Genomic DNA, 24,553 nt, shown 5'->3' with positions numbered 1-24,553 from the left:
GAAAGTAAAGAAGAAAACGGAAGAAAAAGAAGATAAGGGGTTTGAAGCATGAGCAATTACATTATACTAGATGGTGGCCCGATTCCAACGCACTGGGTATTCTAGAATATGCACGTTAACGTAGTATATTGCCTAACCACGTAGTATATTGCCCAGCTACGTAGTATATTGCCCAGTGACGTAATATATTGCCCAGCCACGTAGTATATTGCCCAGTCACGTAGTATATTGCCCAGTCACGAAGTATATTGCCCAGCCATGTATGTAACAGGTTAAAAAATAAAAAAATAAACATACACTCACCTTCCGAGGGCCCCTTGTAGTCCTGTCATAGTCCTGTCGCCTGTGTGCGGTGCACGCGGCAGCTTCCGGTCCCAAGGTTGGTATGAGCGCAGGACCTGTGATGACGTCGCAGTCACATGACCGTGACGTCATGGCAGGTCCTTCTCACATAGCATCCTTAGCACCGGAACCTGCCGCTTGCACTGCCGAGGACAGCGCCACGTCGGAGGGTGAGAATAACCTTTTTTTATAGGACCTATGTATGCAACGACGTCCATGTGGACCCTTTACCAAACCCAAGGCCTTATCTCCTCCCCGGCCCCATGGTCGGCGATCCCTTACCAGCAATGGGATCTAGTGATTGATCTTAAATACGACCTCCTTATATAGAGAATTCTGCCTATAAATGTATATGGCGATGATGGCCGAGACTGCGGACCTGATTTTATGTCATTATATGCACATTTTAATGGTTTTATGTTGACAGAATCACATTTTCCACTGACAATTTTTCAGTTTAATTCTGTTTATAAAGCTGGTTACCCATTGAAAAGGGTATATCAATAGCTACGTGCCAAGATGGGGAGGGTGGTCTTCATCCTTCTGCCTGGTATAACAGCGGAATGTAAGCCTTGCTATTTTATGAAGTGAAATAGGGGGTGCAGGTTTTGTATTACAATTAAAAAAACCCTGCTCCAAAAATCATCTTTGAAGAACCATCATCAAACAAAAGAAAAGAAGATAACGGGTTTGAAGCATGAGCAATTATATTATACTAGATGGTAGCCCGATTCCAACGCATTGGGTATTCTAGAATATGCACGTTAACGTAGTATATTGCCTAACCACGTAGTATATTGCCCAGTGACGTAGTATATTGCCCAGCCACGTAGTATATTGCCCAGCCACGTAGTATATTGCCCAGCCACGTAGTATATTGCCCAGCCACGTAGTATATTGCCCAGCCACGTAGTATATTGCCCAGCCACGTAGTATATTGCCCAGTCACGAAGTATATTGCCCAGTCACGTAGTATATTGCCCAGTCACATAGTATATTGCCCAGTCACATAGTATATTGCCCAGTCACGTAGTATATTGCCCAGTCACGTATTACATTGCCCAGTCATGTAGTATATTGCCCAGCGACGTAGTATATTGCCCAGCCATGTAGTATATTGCACAGCGACGTAGTATACAGCACAGAGCCACGTAGTATACTGCCCAGTCACATAGTATATTGGCCAGTCACGTAGTATATTGCCCAGCTACGTAGTATATTGCCCAGCCATGTATGTAACAGGTTAAAAAATAAAAAAATAAACATACACTCACCTTCCGAGGGCCCCTTGTAGTCCTGTCATAGTCCTGTCGCCTGTGTGCGGTGCACGCGGCAGCTTCCGGTCCCAAGGGTGGTATGAGCGCAGGACTTGTGATGACCTCGCAGTCACATGACCGTGACGTCATGGCAGGTCCTTCTCGCATAGCATCCTTAGCACCGGAACCTGCCGCTTGCACTGCCGAGGACAGCGCCACGTCGGAGGGTGAGAATAACTTTTTTTATTATTCTTATTTGTAACATTAGATCTTTTTACTATTGATGCTGCATACGCAACTACATGAATCATCCTTTTCAGAAACAACAAACAGGTTCGAGTAGAACCCCTTGAACCTCTCTGGGGGAGGGACCATTAAAATTTCGCATCTTTGAAAAAGTGATGTTATAGCCTGCCTGAAAGTAGCTCTTAAGCTGATGGATCTGGGGAAACGGGATCTAAAAAAAAACAATCCTGTGGAGGGGTATCAGACTCTATTCTGATCCCTGAGGAAATGACCTTTATGACCCAATGATAGTGGATCGCCCCAAGCCAAGTCTCTTGGGAGAGAAGCAGACAACCCCCCACCTGGAGAGTATCCCCGAGTGATTATGGCACGTCAAGCATTGGCTCCCTTACCGTCTCTAAAACCAAAGGCTCTTCCCTTCTCCAGAACCCGCGGCTGTGCTGAGGGAGTGGACCTAAAAGATGTTGTTCTCCTGCCCTGAAGACTGGAGTCATCCTGTGTCATAAAGGGGCACAAATTAAGGGCTCTGCACGCTTACTCCTGGTTGCGTCAGCAATCATCTTGTTTAATGTGGTCCCAAACAGATGAGAACCTGGAAGGGCAAAGCTGTAAAAGATTTCTCTGAGGCAAGATCTGCCCTCCACACTTTGAGCCACAAAATTTACAAGACAGCTATACTATCACTAGCAGCTTGAGCAGCACTTTGCTGCTTGCAAGGAGGCAGAGAACAAACACTTGCCTGTTTGGCGAATGGGGTTCGCTACCTCTTCCAGTTCCTCACCCTGGGAACCGACAAGGATACTGTGCCGTAAGTGTTTAGCCCGAACCATAACCGCTTTAGACTTCCAAGTGGTGGCGAAAGCAGAACACAATGCAAACCCTGCATCCTCAAAGGCTGACTTGACTATAGCCTCTGTACTCCTGTTCGAAGAGTCGCCCAGCACTGTCACCTCAAACAGAGGTAGGGTGGTAGATCTGGAGAAGTGGGATATAGGCGTGTCCACCAAACATGGGCCATTCCAAGATTTAACAAGTTTCGCCAGGAAGTGGTACACTTCCATGAGACTGCATCTCTGAAACCGCCTATCCATATGCTCCCAGGACTTCTGCAAATCCCCACAAATTCCTCATGGTTAGAAAAAACCTTAGGCCAGAGTCACACTAAACGTACAAAAAAAAAAAAAAAAAAAAATCGATCCGAGTCTTCTTGCCAAGGGTCGCACGAGTGTAATGCAAGTGTCATGTGAGTGTCATGCGATTTTACACTTCGAGGTTGCGGAATTGCCAGCTTTTCATCTATCTATCTATCTACGAATATATATATATACATATATACATGTGTCTCACTGACATCTTTATATCTATTTTATGTGTATATACAGTTATGGCCAAAAGTATTGACACCCCTGCAATTCTGTCAGATAACACTCAGTTTCTTCCTGAAAATGATTGCAAACAAATTCTTTGGTATTATTATCTTCATTTAATTTGTCTTAAATGAAAAAACACAAAAAAGAGAATGAAGCAAAAAACAAAACATTGATCATTTCACACAAAACTCCAAAAATGGGCCAGACAAAAGTATTGGCACCCTCAGCCTAACATTTGGTTGCACAACCTTTAGCCAAAATAACTGCGACCAGCTGCTTACGGTAACCATCAATGAGTTTCTTACAATGCTCTGCTCAAATTTTAGACCATTTTTCTTTGGCAAACTGCTCCAGGTCCCTGATATTTGAAGGGTGCCTTCTCCAAACTGCCATTTTTAGATCTCTCCACAGGTGTTCTATGGGATTCAGGTCTGGACTCATTGCTGGCCACCTTAGAAGTCTCCAGTGCTTTCTCTCAAACCATTTTCTAGTGCTTTGTGAAATGTGTTTTCCGTCATTGTCCTGCTGGAAGACCCATGACCTCTGAGGGAGACCCAGATTTCTCACACTGGGCCCTACATTATGCTGCAAAATTTGTTGGTGGTCTTCAGACTTCATAATGCCATGCACACGGTCAAGCAGTCCAGTGCCAGAGGCAGCAAAGCAACCCCAAAACATCAGGGAACCTCCGCCATGTTTGACTGTAGGGACCGTGTTTTTTTCTTTGAATGCCTCTTTTTTTCTCCTGTAAACTCTATGTTGATGCCTTTGCCCAAAAAGCTCTACTTTTGTCTCATCTGACCAGAGAACATTCTTCCAAAACGTTTTAGGCTTCTTCAGGTAAGTTTTGGCAAACTCCAGCCTGGCTTTTTTATGTCTCGGGGTAAGAAGTGGGGTCTTCCTGGGTCTCCTACCATACAGTCCCTTTTCATTCAGACGTCGACGGATAGTACGGGTTGACACTGTTATACCCTCGGACTGCAGGGCAGCTTGAACTTGTTTGAATGATAGTCGAGGTTCTTTATCCAACATCCGCACAATCTTGCGTTGAAATCTCTTGTCAATTTTTCTTTTCCGTCCACATCTAGGGAGGTTAGCCACAGTGCCATGGGCTTTAAACTTCTTGATGACACTGCGCACGGTAGACACAGGAACATTCAGGTCTTTGGAGATGGACTTGTAGCCTTGAGATTGCTCATGCTTCCTCACAATTTGGTTTCTCAAGTCCTCAGACAGTTCTTTGGTCTTCTTTCTTTTCTCCATGCTTAATGTGGTACACACAAGAACACAGGACAGAGGTTGAGTCAACTTTAATCCTTGTCAACTGGCTGCAAGTGTGATTTAGTTATTGCCAACACCTGTTAGGTGCCACAGGTAAGTTACAGGTGCTGTTAATTACACAAATTAGAGAAGCATCACATGATTTTTCAAACAGTGCCAATACTTTTGTCACCCCCTTTTTTATGTTTGGTGTGGAATTATATCCAGTTTGGCTTTAGGACAATTCTTTTTGTTTTTTTCATTTAAGACAAATTAAATGAAGATAATAATAACAAAGAATTTGTGATGGCAATCAAAACTTAGGAGCCTGCAGCTAGCAGGCGAGGTATAGTCTGTCGGGGAGGAGCGAATTTTCAAATTGGATTAATAAAGTTAGCCTCCAGGTGGCAGCAGATTATTCCAGTTACTGTGTTCCCCAATAAGGCGTACAAGAAACAGTTATTAAGAAGGGGGTTGTCTGAGTAGTGAACAACCCTTTTAAAACGATCTGGATTGTAACATCCATGCCAGTGCCTGTCCCCTCTGTTTCCACTTCGGTGACTGGGACGCAGTTATGGGGTTAATTCCTGGCCCCATTCTGTGAGCCCAAGCAGCTCTTCTTTTAAAAACCCTGAACCTCTGACTCTTACTGCCAGTTAAAATACTTCTCTGGCTCCGTGCCATCAACTTCTGCTTTACTATTTTAAATTCTGCCATCAGACCGCACCCTTTCCTAACCATTCCTTGTCTTTTGATTTTGTACCCTTACTGCCCTACTGGTTCTGACCCAGCTACCTTGATCTTCTTCCCTTTGGTTTCCTCCTCTGGCCAACAACTCTTCTCTAGAAGCAATCCAGTGGACTCTAGTGTAAGACCAGATCCCTGTAAAGGGTTTAAAGGCTTCCATTGGTATATGCCAGAGTGGCTAGGACCAATTCTGTTGAGACAACCTTTTTGATCTTATGGCCTTTGATAGACTTTATGCAAACAAAACATCAAATTATGCAGTTATATTCTGATTTATGACATTTGTTTCACCATACATTACCTCTATGTTATAAATTATTTGATTTGATCAGCAAGAGATTAGATTGAAAGATATGCAAATTCTGACCTTTAGATCCCGATGAACTATTGGCGTTTTGCATTGGTGAAGCCTGGCAACAGCTTCACAAGAGTCACAGAATATCCTTAAGACCTCTGCTTCAGAAAATCCGGACTGCAGCCTCTGATTCATTTGGTTTACAACTTGTCCAGCTAGTAAATAGAGCAGGTATAAAATATGCCGTTTAGCTCATTTGCCATGTATGAATGGACAGATGGATATAAAAATGCAGACAAGCGCACATATAAAGGCATGATGTACAGAGAGATACATTACATTTAGGAAATGAATCCAATTTACATCACACATTATTGGATCTGCATGCTCTTTTATACAAGGCAATTGTATGTGCAAATACTTGCAATAACACTCTATAAAAAGGGCTTCAGTTATAGTATGTCCTCAAAGAATACGAACAATGGTAAGTGTGACGACACAGCATTTTATCTTAATTAACCAGACGTCTATTTTCAGCAAGCCAAGACGAATAGACTATTATCTATATGTGGACTTTTGAATTTTTTGCGTTTTTTTCTTGTTGGCCAGGAGTCTGAAATGTTGCTTCTTCTTGTAGGTTAAATTGGTCTTTCTAAATGGATGAACGGCTAATGTTTTTCATCTTATATCAGCTCCTACAACTTAAGGTACCTTCACACATAACGATTTAGTTAACGATATCGTTAACGAAATCGTTATGCGTGACAGCGACCAATGATCAGGCCCCTGTTGGGAGATCGTTGGTCGCTGGGGAATGATCAGGACCTTTTTTTGGTCACTGATCACCCACTGTCATCGCTGAATCGGCGTGTGTGACGCCGATCCAGCGATGTGTTCACTGGTAACCAGGGTAAATATCGGGTTACTAAGCGCAGGGCCGCGCTTAGTAACTCGATATTTACCCTGGTTACCATTGTAAAAGTTAAAAAAAAAAAACAGTACATACTCACATTCCGATGTCTGTCCCATCCCCCGGCGTCAGCTTCTCGCACTGACTGTCAGCGCCGGCCGGCCGTAAAGCAGAGCACCGCGGTGACGTCACCGCTCTGCTTTACGGCCGGCGCTTACACAGTGCAGGGAAGCGGACGCTGGGGACGTGACAGACATCAGAATGTGAGTATGTACTGTTTTGTTTTTTTTACTTTTACAATGGTAACCAGGATAAATATCGGGTTACTAAGCGCGGCCCTGCGCTTAGTAACCCGATGTTTACCCTGGTTACCCGGGGACTTCGGCATCGTTGAAGACAGTTTCAACGATGCTGAAGTTGTTCCCCGGATCGTTGGTCGCTGGAGAGAGCTGTCTGTGTGACAGCTCCCCAGCGACCACACAACGACTTACCAACGATCACGGCCAGGTCGTATCGCTGGTCGTGATCGTTGGTAAATCGTTTAGTGTAACGGTACCCTTATTGTCTGCTATCTTTGTAAGACAGTCATGCAGGGTCATAGAACAATGATGTTTGCTGATATGCTGATTACACATTGTCCAGGCCAGTTGGTTTGTTGACTTGCAAAACAGAGGAGGAAAAACTATGCAAATAGATTACATAATCAATGAGAGTTGGTCTTATCATCTTTCTTCCCCTTTACCTGTGAATGCTGGATGAAGGACAGTTGTTAACTATAAAAAGGATAGATTCAGCCAAGACATCCAAACATCTAACCAGAGACTTTGTACAGGACAGCAGCCAAGACACCATGGCTTCATCACAAGGGACACAGATTTGTCATTCTACAGGATGCAAGCTGGAAGAATACAGATCTGCTCCATTGACCATCGCGAATCCATGGATACGTTTGGGGTAGTCAGGATTTCGACCCATCGGTAGCCTATGCTTCATGGATACCTTTGTGGGGGCCAGGAATGGGACCTGCTGGTCGCCTGGCTCCATGGAAATGTTTGGAGAAACCAGGTTGTAACAGGTTGGGTACATGCACATGATGTCTTAAACTTAGACAGTTTCCGAGTCACCAGAAAATTACAATGTGAGTACATATCTTCACCTAGAATTTACTACGGTAATAGGCTACATGTGCTCTCATAACCAAGCACTTTACTGTACAAGGACAAGATCTGCAAAGAGTGTGCATGTTCTGCCCATGTTTGCGTGAGTTTCATCTGGGTTCTCCGGTTTCTTCCCACACTCCAAAGGCATACTGATAGGGAATTTAAATGGTGAGTCAATGTGGGGATGGTGATGATGATATCTGTAAAGTGCTGCAGAATATGATGGCGCTAAGTAAGCATAATGATCATATTAAAACTGAGCATAACAAACAATAATAATAATAATAATAATAAATATATATATATATATATATATATATATATATATATATATATATATATATATATATATATATATATATATATATATATATATATATATATATATATATATAGTCATGGCCAAAAGTATTGACACCCCTGCAATTCTGTCAGATAATACTCAGTTTCTTCCTGAAAGTGATTGCAAACACAAATTCTTTGGTATTATTATCTTCATTTAATTTGTCTTAAATGAAAAAAACACAAAAAGAATTGTCCTAAAGCCAAATTGGATATAATTCCACACCAAACAAAAAAGGGGGTGGACAAAAGTATTGGCACCATTCAAAAAATCATGTGATGCTTCCCTAATTTGTGTAATTAACAGCACCTGTAACTTACCTGTGGCACCTAACAGGTGTTGACAATAACTAAATCACACTTGCAGCCAGTTGACATGGATTAAAGTTGACTCAACCTCTGTCCTGTGTCCTTGTGTGTACCACATTGAGCATGGAGAAAAGAAAGAAGACCAAAGAACTGTCTGAGGACTTGAGAAACCAAATTGTGAGGAAGCATGAGCAATCTCAAGGAAGACCCCACTTCTTACCCCGAGACATAAAAAAGCCAGGCTGGAGTTTGCCAAAACTTACCTGAAAAAGCCTAAAATGTTTTGGAAGAATGTTCTCTGGTCAGATGAGACAAAAGTAGAGCTTTTTAGGCAAAGGCATCAACATAGAGTTTACAGGAGAAAAAAAAGAGGCATTCAAAGAAAAGAACACGGTCCCTACAGTCTAACATGGCGGAGGTTCCCTGATGTTTTGGAGTTGCTTTGCTGCCTCTGGCACTGGACTGCTTGACCGTGTGCATGGCATTATGAAGTCTGAAGACTACCAACAAATTTTGCAGCATAATGTAGGGCCCAGTGTGAGAAAGCTGGGTCTCCCTCAGAGGTCATGGGTCTTCTAGCAGGACAATGACCCAAAACACACTTCACAAAGCACTAAAAAATGGTTTGAGAGAAAGCACTGGAGACTTCTAAGGTGGCCAGCAATGAGTCCAGACCTGAATCCCATAGAACACCTGTGGAGAGATCTAAAAATTGCAGTTTGGAGAAGGCACCCTTCAAATATCAGGGAACTGGAGCAGTTTGCCAAAGAAGAATGGTTTAAAATTCCAGCAGAGCATTGTAAGAAACTCATTGATGGTTACCGGAAGTGGTTGGTCGCAGTTATTTTGGCTAAAGGTTGTGCAACCAAGTATTAGGCTGCGGGTGCCAATACTTTTGTCTGGCCCATTTTTGGAGTTTTGTGTGAAATGATCAATGCTTTGCTTTTTGCTTCATTCTCTTTTGTGTTTTTTCATTTAAGACAAATTAAATGAAGATAATAATACCAAAGAATTTGTGATTGCAATCATTTTCAGGAAGAAACTGAGTATTATCTGACAGAATTGCAGGGGTGTTAATACTTTTGGCCATGACTGTATATATATCTAACATTCTGTTATATGTTACATGACTGTTATATATATCTAACATTCCATAGCACTTTACAATTAAGCTGGGACATGTACTGAAAATAAAAACAACACAATGTAACACATTTCACCAGTTACAGGAGTAGCGAGGGCCTGCCCACAAAGGCTACAATCTATACTCTACAATAGACATTACAATAGTTATGACATTCTATCTACTGACCAGAACAGAGAATGGCTACAAAAACCATCTCCTTCTGTTTAACCACTCATGCCCACTTGTAATAGCTGGAAAACCCTATTTTTCCTTGCCCATTTCTTTTGTCTTCCTGGAGATAAACCTCAAACAGGTCTCAATTCCGCCTGGCAACCTTATCAGTCATAATAATGGTATGTTAGAAATCAAATGTTTCAGGCTGCAATTACTTTTAGTCTGTAACTAGCCTGACCTGACATATATTCTATTGGCAGGCAGGAGGTAGTTAAAAACCCCTGAGGCATTTTAAGATTGAAAGCCCTTTTGTGCTTATTATGATCCAATCATCCTCACAGTCTTCTAAGAAGCCAACAGCTTAGATATACTGAGTGGATTTGTCATTTCAGAAACAGTTCATCAGTCAAGATTTTAAAGGCTGGTTCACACTTTATTATCTCTGGCTGTCGTGCTGGATCTCATCTAACACACCTACATAAAAATGCAAAGCACCGATGTGCAGTTTAAAGTGATGGGCATTTCAATAAAAGACTCTCACAAAAAAACATTTTTTTATTTTAAAGGTGCATTTTACGTGGACTGAAAGCTTTATATGTGTCTGACTATGGATGAAGCTGGCATAACAAACATTCAGTGCTCAGCACACAGACGTAGAATGCTTGCCCAACAAAGGTACCTACAGAATACTGGACATACTGTATAAATGTAAGTTCTTCACTTACCAGCCAACTGCTTATTTTCCATGTTTTATGTAATAGGAAATTATATTTGGGTGAATTTTTAAGACTTTTTGTTGTTTAAAGCAAACTCAATATCAATCAACTAAATACTTTGGATTTCTTATTGAATAGCAGCTAAAAAAACCTAGCTTCTGAAACGATAAAACAGATTCCTAATATCTATTGTAGTTTGTTGGCCATTGTGATAACACATCTAGGATTGAACAACATCTGGCCAAAAAATAAAGGGGTTGTTCAGTTAGTGATGAGCAAACGTGCTCTGATAACATGATATCTGGGCATGCTCAGGTGTTATCTGAGTATCTTTGGCGTGCTCGAATATCATGTTCGAGTCCCTGCAGCTGCATGTTTCACAGCTAATAGACAGCCGCAACACATGCGGGGATTGCCTAAAGGCCCCTTCACATTTAGCGACGCTGCAGCGATACCGACAACGATCCGAATCGCTGCAGCGTCGCTGTTTGGTCGCTGGAGAGCTGTCACACAGACAGCTCTCCAGCGACCAACGATGCCGGTAACCAGGGTAAACATCGGGTAACTAAGCGCAGGGCCGCGCTTAGTAACCCGATGTTTACCCTGGTTACCATGCTAAAAGTAAAAAAAAAACAAACAGTACATACTTACCTACAGCCGTCTGTCCTCCAGCGCTGCGCTCTGCTTCTCTGCTCTCCTCCTGTACTGTCTGGGAGCCGGAAAGCAGAGCGGTGACGTCACCGCTCTGCTTTCCGGCTCACAGACAGTACAGGAGGAGTGCAGAGCGCAGCGCTGGAGGACAGACAGCGGTAGGTAAGTATGTAGTGTTTGTTTTTTTTTACTTTTAGCATGGTAACCAGGGTAAACATCGGGTTACTAAGCGCGGCCCTGCGCTTAGTTACCCGATGTTTACCCTGGTTACCAGTGAAGACATCGCTGGATCGGTGTCACACACGCCGATCCAGCGATGTCTCCAGGGAGTCCAGCGACTAAATAAAGTTCTGGACTTTCTTCAGCGACCAACGATCTCCCAGCAGGGGCCTGATCGTTGGTCGCTGTCACACATAACGATTTCATTAACGATATCGTTGCTACGTCACAAATAGCAACGATATCGTTAACAATATCGTTATGTGTGAAGGTACCTTAACAAACAGGTCTAAAGCTGCGAATTATGCAGCCACGGGAACTAGAAGATAATGTTCGAGCACACCCAAGAAACTCAGATAACAACCGAGCATGCTTGGATAACACGTTATCCGAGCAAATTCGCTCATCACTATTAGTTATTAAATAAAAAAAAAAAAAAAGAATTTATTCACCCTATCAGGGAAGTCACGTATGCGACGTTTATGGTTCGAGTATGGAACTCAATATACGGACAGGCCACGTGTCTGCTGACCCAAACAGCCTTGTAGGCATATATGAGGATGTTGAGTTCAGGTCAAGAGATCCAATGGCAAGTCCGTACTAGAACCATTAATGTCATATGTGTGACGGCAGTTCCCAGTTCAGAAATCCTATTAGCCAGAGCAGAGAACAGCTACTAAAACAATATTGTTCTGGTGGACCCAGTCTGTGCATTACACATTTCTGTACAAGGGAATGCCTTGAAATAGCCCTCAAGTCTGAATATTAGTGGGAGTTTTGTAATAGGATTCCTACAGATCAACAGTTAATGGTACATACTTGCAATCTGCCTTCACTTGTAATAGCAGGAAAACCCTATTAATGGTTTATTATTACAGGAGTTAGGGGGTGTACATAGCATAGTTTAAATGCTGACATACCATTGAGTTTTTCCTGCAAAAGTCACTTCATGAAAACGTAGACTGTTTTTCCCGAAGCGTCTTTTTCAGCATGTTTTGCAGCATATTTATTGTAAATTGCATGTACGGTAATAGTTATTGGCTTCTAAGCAGAAGCCGCCTTAAAATGGAGCGGTCACATCTTGTAACTGCTTCGCAGCTTTGGAAGCCTAAATTGGCTGAAAGAAACTCAAAGACACTAAACATATGAACATCAAGTTGTTTTACGTTGCGGTGCATATGTTCATTCTTATTGGCATTTTACTAGTGCTTCTTCAGGCAGGCTCCAGGCTACATCCAATAACTTATCGTGTACACAGCCTACCATGATATGGGAATGTATAAAGATTGATTTTCAGCAAGTTATTGCCACAGTTCTGTGAATTTGGAGAATTTCCTATTCACATGTTGACATGTAAATTGTAACATCTGGTGCAACAATTCTTTTTCCAAAATTGGAAGTCCAATTACTGTTTTCAGCATATGACATTACAGCATGTTTTATCCTCTGCATGATCAAATTAGAAATGGTTATAGCCAATATGGAAAGAAAAAGTAGGTTTTACGTGTAGGCTACGGAACTTCAATGATAATACATAATGTGGTTGTACGAGATGTGTTACAGTTCTGAGACCATGTATTTAAGGTCTCGTGCACATGTTTAGTATTTGGTCAGTATTTTACATCAGTATTTGTAAGCCAAAACCAGGAGAGGAGCAGTCAGAGGAAAAGTATAATAGAAACATATGCACCACTTCTGTATTTATCACCCACTCCTGGTTTTGGCTTACAGATACTGAGGTAAAATACTGACCGAGCACAGAGGTACAATATTGACCAAATACCGAGTAAAATACTGACCAAATACTAAGGTAAAATACTGACCAAATACTGAGGTAAAATACTGACCAAATACTTAACATATGAATGTGGCCTAAAAGTTAGAGAGAAACTCGAGGTGTAAGGCCACAGGCTCATATTGAGTATTTGGTGATTTTTTTACCTCAGTATGTGAAAGCTAAAACCAGTAGTGGCACAACCAGAGGAAAAGTACAATAGAAACAAGTCACCACTTCTGTATTCATCACCCACTCCTGGTTTTGGCTTACAAATACTGAGGTTAAAAAAGAAAAAATCAACAAATACTCAACATATGCACATGGCCTTCTAGCATATTCCATCAGTTACTCTTATTCCCACTCATATATACATACAGACACCATATTTTTTCCATATCAATACTTACATTAAAAACAAAAAAACAACAAATTGTGCCCAGTTTCACACTGTCCACTAAACTTAATATTAGACTAATATTTCCTTTTCTTTTCAAGAACCCAAAAGTACAGGTAGCTATAAACTGATTTTGACTGTATTGAGTTGTATACAAGCATAAATCCTCGCTCACACTGGCGTATAACACGGCTATCAGATGTTTTATCAGATAGCACTCTGCACAGTGCTATACTATGGGGCAGAGCAGATCTGTGTTTTTTTTTTTCTCATGCCAGTTTAGCATGAAAAAAAAAAAAATCACAGCATGCTGCAAGTGGCACCGCAAATCGGATCACACACACCCGTAAAAGTCTATGGGTGGGTGTAAAGCATTGGACTACACTCGGAGGTCCTCTGAGTGCAGTCTGATTTATGTGCACAGACATAATTGAGAAATTAAGTTCTTTGTCTTTTCTGACCCTTTCATGTGAGAGAATGGGATCCCAGTAACCGGACAATTGGTCAGAGAGCGAAAAAAATGCGAAAAAACCTGAACGTGTGCACATAGCCTTAAGGTACCTTCACACAACGATATCGTTAACGATATCGTTAACGATATCGTTGCTTTTGGTGACGTAGCAATGATATCGTTAAGGAAATCGCTATGTGTGACAGCGACCAACGATCAGGCCCCTGCTGTGCCATCGTTGGTCGCTGAACAAAGTCCAGAACTTTATTTCGTCGCTGGATCTCCCGTGGACATCGCTGGATCGGCGTGTGTGACACCGATCCAGCGATGTCTTCACTGGTAACCAGGGTAAACATCGGGTAACTAAGCGCAGGGCCGCGCTTAGTAACCCGATGTTTACCCTGGTTACCATCCTAAAAGTAAAAAAAACAAACAGTACATACTTACCTACCGCTGTCTGTCCCCGGCGCTGTGCTCTGCACTCCTCCTGTACTGGCTGTGAGCGTCGGTCAGCCGGAAAGCAGAGCGGTGACGTCACTGCACTGCTTTCCGGCCGCTGTGCTCACAGCCAGTACAGGAGGAGTGCAGAGAAGCAGAGCGCTGGGGACAGACAGCGTTAGGCAAGTATGTACTGTTTGTTTTTTTTACTTTTAGGATGGTAACCAGGGTAAACATCGGCAGGGCCGCGCTTAGTTACCCGATGTTTACCCTGGTTACCGGCATCGTTGGTCGCTAGAGAGCGGTCTGTGTGACAGCTCTCCAGCGACCAAACAGCGACGCTGCAGCGATCCGGATCGTTGTCGGTATCGCTGCAGCGTCGCTTAATGTGAAGGGGCCTTTATACTCATACTCTGATATGGGCAAAGGTATTTGTGAAGGGAAAGGAAGCAGATGAAATATCACCCACTGTGAACGATGGATCCGGTTTCATCTGTAGAGGTTTTGCCTTTCATTGTAATATTGTGTGTACCATAATTAAAATGAGACTGATAAAAAGTCATCTGTACAGAAGAGGAAGTGTGAGAGTAGTATAAGACCGAGTGTAACTATAGTAAGTCACCACACGTACAGAGCTGCGAGATAGGTCAGTGCTGCATGAATAATTATAAACCGTATGTAATAAACCATATGTAATCAAGATATTGAATGATATTACACAGCGATTTGTACATTAGGTTTTTTTATTTTTCCAAAAAAAAAAAAAATAGTTGGTGCTTACATCTGCAGTACTCCATAAGGATAAGGATCTCCCAAACATTATCACTAGTAGAGTTAATTGCGCAGTCCATATATCCAACAATATTCTTATGGCCGGATAGCTCCTTCTGCAAAAGATGAAGAAAATATTGTCAGAAAACACAATCAATGTTTGTTATCAAAGGGGAAAAAATGGAAAGTTTAGTGTTAAGACTATAATGTAACATTGAGGCACAACTGAGAACAGAAAGTGTTAGCCCTACAGACCATTATCTACTCCAACACCATGCAAATTTGTTAATTGGCATATTACCGTACAAAATCATCATATTAGGTGTTAGATTGGTTAGATTTTGAGCCCAACCTAGATTGTGAGCCCCATTGGGGACAGCAATGATAATGTGTGCAACCTGTAAAGCACTGCGGAATATGTTAGCGCTATATAAAGATAAATATTATTATTATTATTAACCAGATAGGCCAAAATCCTATTAACATAGTAGATATTCCAAAATTAATGACCATATTGACAGATACTAAAAGCACACACACATATCTATCTATCACACATTTCTTCAATATGTGCACTATCTACAGTATATAGGGTTAAAGCATATGAGAAATTACCTATTGTTTAACTTAGGCTTTAATTGTATTTTAAGTGTTAATTTTTTTTTTAATTTTTACAATGTTTTATTCCCTATATAATGTTCTTAATTAAAAATACAAATTGTGCAATGTGCACCCTGGCCTCTAGGGCTTTTTTAGACTCAAACTTTTTGTTTCAGGAAATCCACATGTAGATTAGCCACAATGTAAAGACCCTATCTTTTGTAATGAAGCATTAAATGAGTGTGTGTAAAGGTCATTGTGAAAGGAAGGGTAGCAAGGATCAGCTGTAATATCGTCTATCGTAAACGGCAGACCCTGTGCCATCAACTGTGTACAGAGGTGTCATAATTCATTGTAATACTGCCTTTATTTACAAGGAACATGCTGTAAATTCTCCCTGAAAAGACAGGAAATATCTAAAATACCTCTAGTGACCTGTGTGAAAATTGAAAGATTGCGAATTGTGATTTGTATTTAGTTTTTAACCAAGAGTGGGATATTGAGGAAAAAAAAACTGCCAAAGACATGTAACACAAAAACCTGATTTAAACAATAGGTACCGTAATTTTCTGATGACACATTCCCTATAAATCAATCAGCCAACGAGCAAAGGGTCACACACATTGTTGTGTGTTTTCTACATAATGAGTCATGAATTTTCTGATTTTGCGCGTTCAACATCAACTTCATCAAGCTGAAACTCACATGAAGCGCCATTAAATAGAGTGGTGTCTACCTGAAATTGCAGTAAACCTGTACAATATGCCCAATCAATAATAACAACAGAAGTCAAAATTCCTAAGGTTTCTTTTCAAGTTTCTATAGACACAGCAACATTTAGCTGCAAAGGAAAAAATACATTCTTCTTCAGTGACATCAATCACCAAAAGGCAAATCATTTTTTCCAGCCTCTAGGAGTGATACAAAATACAGTAACTCATGTTTCTCTAATCCTGCAAATGAATAGATTAATCATAAGTCCATCTACAATAGTACATGCAAACCATTTTAACAGCAAGACTTAGGCTACCTTCACACTAGCGTCGGATTCGGCCCGTCGCATTACGACGGTTGCGACGTGTGACAATACGTCGCAATGCGTCGGTAATGTTACCCTATGGGGCAAAAACGCATCCTGCAAACAACTTTGCAGGATGCGTTTTTTCCCCTAAACGACGCATTGCGACGTATTAAAAAAAACGCTAGTGTGAAAGTAGCCTTAATCCTTGGGTAGCCTGGGTCTTCTCACCCAGCGTCATATACATTAGTCTAACGAATAATATAGATATTTAACATTTTTGTATACTGGTGAAGTTTTTGTTTTTCCTTATATAAAAGATGCTGATATAGCTAAGAGCTGCTTTTGATCCGCCACTTGAGGAAGCGACGGCGAAACGTGTCATGTGTGTATATGAGGGAGGACAATCCATAAACAGCTGAGATTATTATATATTCTATCTTGCATGTGAGTCTTTTGTGTCTAGTTTTGATGTCAAACAAGATCCACCTGCAGTGATTTATTACTAATCTGTCATTTTAGGATGGTATTCTTGTACTCCATCAACTTTTGTATGTACTTAAGCACTTATCTATATTTCTCTGTAGTTTTCCTGACGGATATTCAATTTTGAATCATTTGCATGTATGTGTCTATTCTTTATTTACAAAACACTTGCACCATTGAGGAATCTTTTATGTATATAAAAATCCTCAGCATATGAGCCCTTAACATATGAACTTTATGATCATGTATGACCAATAATTACCCTTAGACTTCTGGTAACATAACATTTCTCACTATTTTTTTAATTGGTTTTAAACACAAAGATTGATTACGGTGTTTGTATTGCATTCTGTTTGTGGTAGTCAGTTTTATAGGTTTATAAGAATTTTAATATTTCTTTATTTTTTTATGTATTTTTTTTTACTCTATTTTGTAGTCCTTTCTTGTGATCATTTGATCGCTTAATACTATACACTGCAATAGAAGTTAAAAAAAATTAAGAGTTTTGGAAGAAGGGTAGGGTAAAAAGCAAATGTAAAAATGAAAAGAGTATGTATCAATATGGGGGATGGGAATGCACAAACTGGACAGATTTGCCCAGAAGCATGCTTCACAAATTTGTAGGCACATGGGTAATATAGTCTATCATGTGCTGATGAGGTCATTCTGACCACTTAGTTCATGCTCCTAATAAACTTCTATGGGTTTCATTTTCTACTTCCTTCAACTCTAACAGAGGAAAAAACACAACAAAATCCAAAGTGGATAAAAATTAAATTCACAGTCATGAGAAAAAACTAAATACACATTCTATGGTTTTATGCATCAGGTCTTAAAGGAGTATTCCCACAAACAAAAGTTCACTATAATCAATAGATCTTGGAAAAATAAAAAGAGGATACAGGCATTACAGCAGGGGATCGCAGCTAATTCTTTCTATGCAGTAAAACATTGTTTAAAAACAGGCAGGTAAATGTTTTTCTTCACAAAAAGAATCAGCTTCGGTGCTGTCCTGTCTGTATACTCTCTTTTGCTTCCTCCCCTGCCCAGGAGATGTGGTATGATCAGGCCATGTCCCTGTACGGTCAGACACGGCCATTACACAGTACACAGCAGGGGCATACTTATAAGATTATCTCACCACAGGAACATTTTATTTAAACACATTTAATTGCAGAAATTATTATTATTCCAATATCTATTGATTAAAATTAACATTTGTTTGTGGAAAAACCCAAGTGATAAAAAACAATCTGATCCTTAGATAAAATAAGGTAAGCGCATCTTCCGGTAACACATGAAAAATTACACAGGATCATTATTTATTTAACAAAAGGAATTAAAGGGCACCACTCAAGTGAAAAAATGCTATTAAACTGCAGATGTGGGTTAGCATTCTGAACCTGCCCAGCGATGGCACTTAGAGCCCTGCTGCTAGGAGGAAATTAACTTTATTTGTCCGGTAACGTTTCAGTTACGGAGACGAAGGCAGTACCAGCACAGCTTCATTTGCCACGTGAGCAAGGGCTGCAATCAGCACTAACTGATGGCAGGCACTAATGATGAGCTGCTGACAGTCCGCGCAGAGGCCATGGTTACAGCCACTGCTCACTATGCACAGAGCGGTGACTGAACCTGCGCAGGAGCCGCCCCGGTGATTGAATCAGGAATGCTGACCTGAAGAATAAATTTTATTTCTGACTGGCAGAGAGTAAATGCTGGCACCAGGCAAGTTCAGAACACTTTTAACCTGCAGATTAACCTCACATCTGCAAGTTAATAGCGTTTTTTTATCTGACAAATTCCCTTTAAGAGGGTAAGTAGCTGCCAGGTAATAACAGTCAAATACCCTTGATTACGGTAATTGTGCATCAGCAAGTGTCACTACCTATTTAAAAGCAGAAGTTTTCTCAGATTACTGGACTGGAGAATTTTTTTATGTGTTAACAATTTCAAAGAGAAAATAAATCCAAAGTAGTAATTGTTGCTGCCTGCCAATCTGCAAAAATTATAGTGCAATTTTCAAATAATATGGAGCCTTTTCTTCTACAGCGAGAATGATTATTTGCAAGTGGAAAACATTCAAGACAGTTGACTATCTTCCAGGGACATTCCACCAAATTCATCCCAAAGTCAGACCACGCAGTGCTTAGGAAATTGAAAAATACCCAATACCCATGATATTTTAGCCTCAAATTTTGCATTTTCATAAGGGTAAAAGGAGAAATGGCACCATACAATTTGTAGGGCAATTTCTCTTGAGTACACCAATACTCATATGAGACAGAAAACTACTGTTTGGGCGCATGGCAAAGTTCAGAAGGGAAGGAGCATCATTTGAAATTTTCTGGAATCATTAGCAAACGTCAGATCTCATTTGGAGAGCCCCTGAAGTGCCTAAACAGTGTAAAACACCCCACAAGTGACCCCACTTTGGAAACTAGACCTCTCACCACATGTATTTAGATGTGTGGTGAGCACCTTGAACCACAAGGTGCTTCACAGAAATTTATGATGTTGAGCCGTGAAAATAAAAAAAATCCCATTTTCCCCAGAAAAATTTTATTTTGGCCCAAAATTTTGCATACTCATAAGGGTAACAGGAGAAATTGCACCAGTTTGTTGTGCAACTTCTCCTGAGTACGACGATACCCCATATGTGGGGGAATACTACTTTTGAGGCAAAGGGCAAAGCTCAGAAGTGAAGAGGTGCCATATTGGAGTTCAGGTTTTGCTGGAATTGTTTGAGGGTGCCATGTCACATTGGCAGAGCCCCTGAGGTGCCAGAACAGCAGAAACCCCCTATCTGTGCACTCATTTTACAAACTACACTCCCCAATGAATTCATGTAGTGGTGCAGTGATCATAATGACATGTTCCTCACAGAATTGTATATCACTGAGCAGTGAAGAAAGAATAAATTAAATTTTTACCCCCAAGTTTTTAATTTTTCTAAGGGCTAATAGGAATTTTTTTTACAACAAACTGAGGTCCATTTTTTCTGAGTGCACCAATACCCTACATGTAATCGGGAAGAATTTTTCAGGAACAGTGCAAAGCTCAAAAGGCAAGGAGGGCCAGATTTTACAGTTATGGAGAGCCCATGAGGTGCCAGAACAGCAGAACTCCCCAAAAGTGACCCCAATTTACAAACTACTCTTCTCAATGAATTCATCTAGGGGTGCAGTAATCATATTGACACCACGGGTGTGTCACAAAATTTTATATCATTGGGCAGTGAATAAAAAAGTAACTACATTTTTACCACCAAAATTTTGTGTTAGTCCCAGATTTTACATTTTCACACAAAAAGTGGGTAAAAATGGCACCAAAATTTGTCCCACAATATCTGCTGAATGTGGCAATACCCCATATGTGGCTGTACAGTACTACTTTGCCATTTGGAGAGACTCTGGAGGGACGGAGCGCTATTTGCCTCATGAAGCGCAGATTTTCCTAGAACAGACTCCATACAAAAAGCCCCTAATTGCTAGAAGAGCAGAATCCCCCCTCAAATGACCACATTTCAGAAACTATTACCCTTGGGGAATATATCTACAGGTGTAGTGACAATTTTGACTCCATGGATATTTTCCAGAAACAAGCAGCAATGAATGTTGCCAAGTGAAAATTGCAAACTGCTGTATTGACCAGTGTGTTGCAGTCACCAGTACATTATGCCCAGCCCGTGCTTCTGGAGGCATGCACCTGTACGTTAGGTGGGCTTTCATAGCATCAGAAATACCAAACATGGACGCAATATCTGGTTTAGGTACACTGTGGGGCTCATAAGGGAAGGGGGCATTTGGATTTGAGAGCAGAGAATTTGCTGCACTTCTTTTGGCGAGTGAGGAGCCATTTCACTTTTCCAGAGCCTTTGTGCTACCAGTAACGTGGAAGCCCCCTATATTTCCATTAACCCCTTAATCCCATATGACGTACTATCCCGTCCAGGTGACCTGGGACTTAATTCCCAGTGACGGGATAGTACGTCATATGCGATCGGCCGCGCTCACGGGGGGAGCGCGGCCGAGTGTCAGCTGCCTATCGCAGCTGACATCCGGCACTATGTGCCAGGAGCGGTCACGGACCGCTCCTGGCACATTAACCCCCGGCACACCGCGATCAAAGATGATCGCGGTGTGCCGGCGGTGCAGGGAAGCATCGCGCAGGGAGGGGGCTCCCTGCGTGCTTCCCTGAGACGATCGGTACACGGTGATGTACTCACCGTGTACCGAGCGTCTTCTCCCTGCAGTCCCCGGATCCAAAATGGCCGCGGGGCTGCATCCGGGTCCTGCAGGGAGCACTTCCTCCTGCCCGGCTGTATGTAAGATCACCGATCTGACAGAGTGCTGTGCACACTGTCAGATCGGTGATCTGTGATGTCCCCCCCTGGGACAAAGTGAAAAAGTAAAAAAAAAAATTTCCACACGTGTAAAAAAAAAAAAAAAAAAAAAAATTCCTAAATAAAAGAAAAAAATATATATTATTCCCATAAATACATTTCTTTATCTAACAAAAAAACAAAAAAACAATAAAAGTACACATATTTAGTATCGCCGCGTCCGAAACAACCCGACCTATAAAACTGGCCCACTAGTTAACCCCTTCAGTGAACACCGTAAGAAAAAAAAAAAAAAAAAAACACGAGCCAAAAAACAATGCTTTATTATCATAACGCTGAACAAAAAGTGGAATAACACGCGATCAAAAAGACGGATATAAATAACCATGGTACCGCTGAAAACGTCATCTTGTCCCGCAAAAAACGAGCCGCCATAAAGCATCATAACCAAAAAAATAAAAAAGTTATAGTACTCAGAATAAAGCGATGCCAAAATAATTACCGTATATACTCGAGTATAAGCCGAGATTTTCAGCCCAAATTTTTGGGCTGAAAGTGCCCCCCTCGGCTTATACTCGAGTCACGGTAGTGGTGGGGTCGGCGGGTGAGGGGGAGAGGGCGCTGAGGTATACTTACCTAGTCCCAGCGATCCTCGCGCTGTCCCTGCCTTCCTCCCCGTCTTCTGTGCTGCAGCGTCTTCCCCTCTTCAGCGGTCACGTGGGACCGCTCATTAGAGATATGAATAAGCGGCTCCACCTCCCATAGGGGCGGAGCCGCCTATTCATTTCTCTAATCAGCGGTGCCGGTGACCGCTGACAGGAAGATGCTGCAGCACAGAAGACGGGGAGGAAGGCAGGGACAGCGCGAGGATCGCTGGGACTAGGTAAGTATGTTATATTCACCTGTCCGCGTTCCAGCCGCCGGGCGTCGCTCCATCTTCCCGGCGTCTGCGCTCTGACTGTTCAGGCAGAGGGCGCGATGACGCATATAGTGTGCGCGGCGCCCTCTGCCTGATCAGTCAGAGCAGAGACGCCGGGAAGATGGAGGCGCCGGGACCGGACGCTGGGAGCTGCAATCAAGGGAGGTGAGTATGGGTTTTTTTTTTTTTTATTGCAGCAGCAGCAGCGGCAGCACAGATTTATGTGCAGCATCTATGGGGGCAGTATGAACGGCACACAGCACTATATGGGGGCAGTATGAACGGCACACAGCACTATATGGGGGCAGTATGAACGGCACACAGCACTATATGGGGGCAGTATGAACGGCACACAGCACTATATGGGGGCAGTATGAACGGCACACAGCACTATATGGGGCAGTATGAACGGCACACAGCACTATATGGGGGCAGTATGAACGGCACACAGCACTATATGGGGGCAGTATGAACGGCACACAGCACTATATGGGGGCAGTATGAACGGCACACAGCACTATATGGGGGCAGTATGAACGGCACACAGCACTATATGGGGGCAGTATGAACGGCACACAGCACTATATGGGGGCAGTATGAACGGCACACAGCACTGTATGAGGCATCTGTGCAGCATCTATGGGGGCAGTATGAACGGCACACAGCACTATATGGGGGCAGTATGAACGGCACACAGCACTATATGGGGCATCTGTGCAGCATCTATGGGGGCAGTATGAACGGCACACAGCACTATATGGGGCATCTGTGCAGCATCTATGGGGCAGTATGAACGGCACACAGCACTATATGGGGCATCTGTGCAGCATCTATGGGGCAATATGAACGGTGCAGAGCACTATATGGCACAGCTATGGGGAAATAATGATCTATTTTTATTTTTGAAATTCACCGGTAAATGCTACATTTCCACCCTAGGCTTATACTCGAGTCAATAAGTTTTCCCAGTTTTTTGTGGCAAAATTAGGGGGGTCGGCTTATACTCGGGTCGGCTTATACTCGAGTATATACGGTATTTTTTCTATAAAATAGCTTTTATCGTATAAAAGCGCCAAAACATAAAAAAAAATGATATAAATGAGGTATCACTGTAATCGTACTGACCCAAAGAATAAAAGTGCTTTATCAATTTTACCAAACGCGGAACGGTATAAACGCCTCCCCCAAAAGAAATTCATGAATAGCTGGTTTTTGGTCATTCTGCCTCACAAAAAATCGGAATAAAAAGCGATCAAAAACTGTCACGTGTCCGAAAATGTAACCGATAAAAACGTCAACTCGTCCCGCAAAAAACAAGACCTCACATGACTCTGTGGACCAAAATATGGAAAAATTATAGGTCTCAAAATGTGGAGACGCAAAAACTTTTTTGCTATAAAAAGCGTCTTTTAGTGTGTGACGGCTGCCAATCATAAAAATCCGATATAAAAAACGCTATAAAAGTAAATCAAACCCCCCTTCATCACCCCCTTAGTTAGGCTAGGTTCACCTTGCGTTATTGGGTTTACGCTAACGGACAGCGTTGCACGGCGAAAATGTCACAACGCCGTGCAACGGGTCCGTTAGCACACCCATTGACAGCAATGTGATTTTCGGGTGTAGCGCATCGCTAGAGCGTGCCATTTTCGGCTCGCGCTAGCAAGGTGCCGTTCTTTTGTGGCGCGCCTCGGACGCTGCTTGCAGCGTCCGCGGCGCGCCCGAGGTCCGATCCCCGATCTTCCAGAGCGGGGACGTTAACGCGACCACTAAACACGACACCTAAAAAGACATTGCGTTAGGGAAATTCGTTTAGCGCTAGCGGATTGCGCTAACGCAATGTGAACCTAGCCTTAGGGAAAAATAATAAAATTTTAAAAAAATGTATTTATTTCCATTTTCCCATTAGGGTTAGGGCTAGGGTTAGGGTTAGGGCTAGGGTTAGGGCTAGGGTTAGGGTTTGGATTACATTTACGGTTGGGATTAGGGTTGGGATTAGAATTAGGGGTGTGTCGGGGTTAGGTGTGTGGTTAGGGTTACAGTTGGGATTAGGGTTAGGGGTGCGTGTGTGGTTAGGGTTACAGTTGGGATTAGGGTTAGGGGTGCGTTTGGATTAGGGTTTCAGTTATAATTGGGGAGTTTCCACTGTTCAGGCACATCAGGGGCTCTCCAAACGTGACATGGCGTCCGATCTCAATTCCAGCCAATTCTGCATTGAATAAGTAAAACAGTGC

At 42.1% G+C, this 24,553-nt stretch overlaps 1 protein-coding gene across 1 annotated transcript in view; it reads right to left on the bottom strand.

The window, feature by feature from the left end:
• BMP2K (BMP2 inducible kinase) overlaps positions 1 to 24,553 on the bottom strand; it is a 341,088-nt gene that overhangs the window by 149,626 nt on the left and 166,909 nt on the right. Inside the window, exons 3-4 of the mRNA XM_069742721.1 lie at positions 14,965 to 15,070; positions 5,589 to 5,731 (exon numbers count right to left, since the gene is read on the bottom strand). Coding sequence (XP_069598822.1) covers positions 5,589 to 5,731; positions 14,965 to 15,070 — 249 coding nt within the window. The remainder of the gene's footprint in view (positions 1 to 5,588; positions 5,732 to 14,964; positions 15,071 to 24,553) is intronic.

Source organism: Ranitomeya imitator, chromosome 1, assembly GCF_032444005.1.
Source record: "Ranitomeya imitator isolate aRanImi1 chromosome 1, aRanImi1.pri, whole genome shotgun sequence".
Lineage (NCBI taxonomy): Eukaryota > Metazoa > Chordata > Amphibia > Anura > Dendrobatidae > Ranitomeya > Ranitomeya imitator.
Note: the sequence above shows the minus strand (reverse complement) of the source record. Positions and strands in the feature narration are given on the sequence as shown.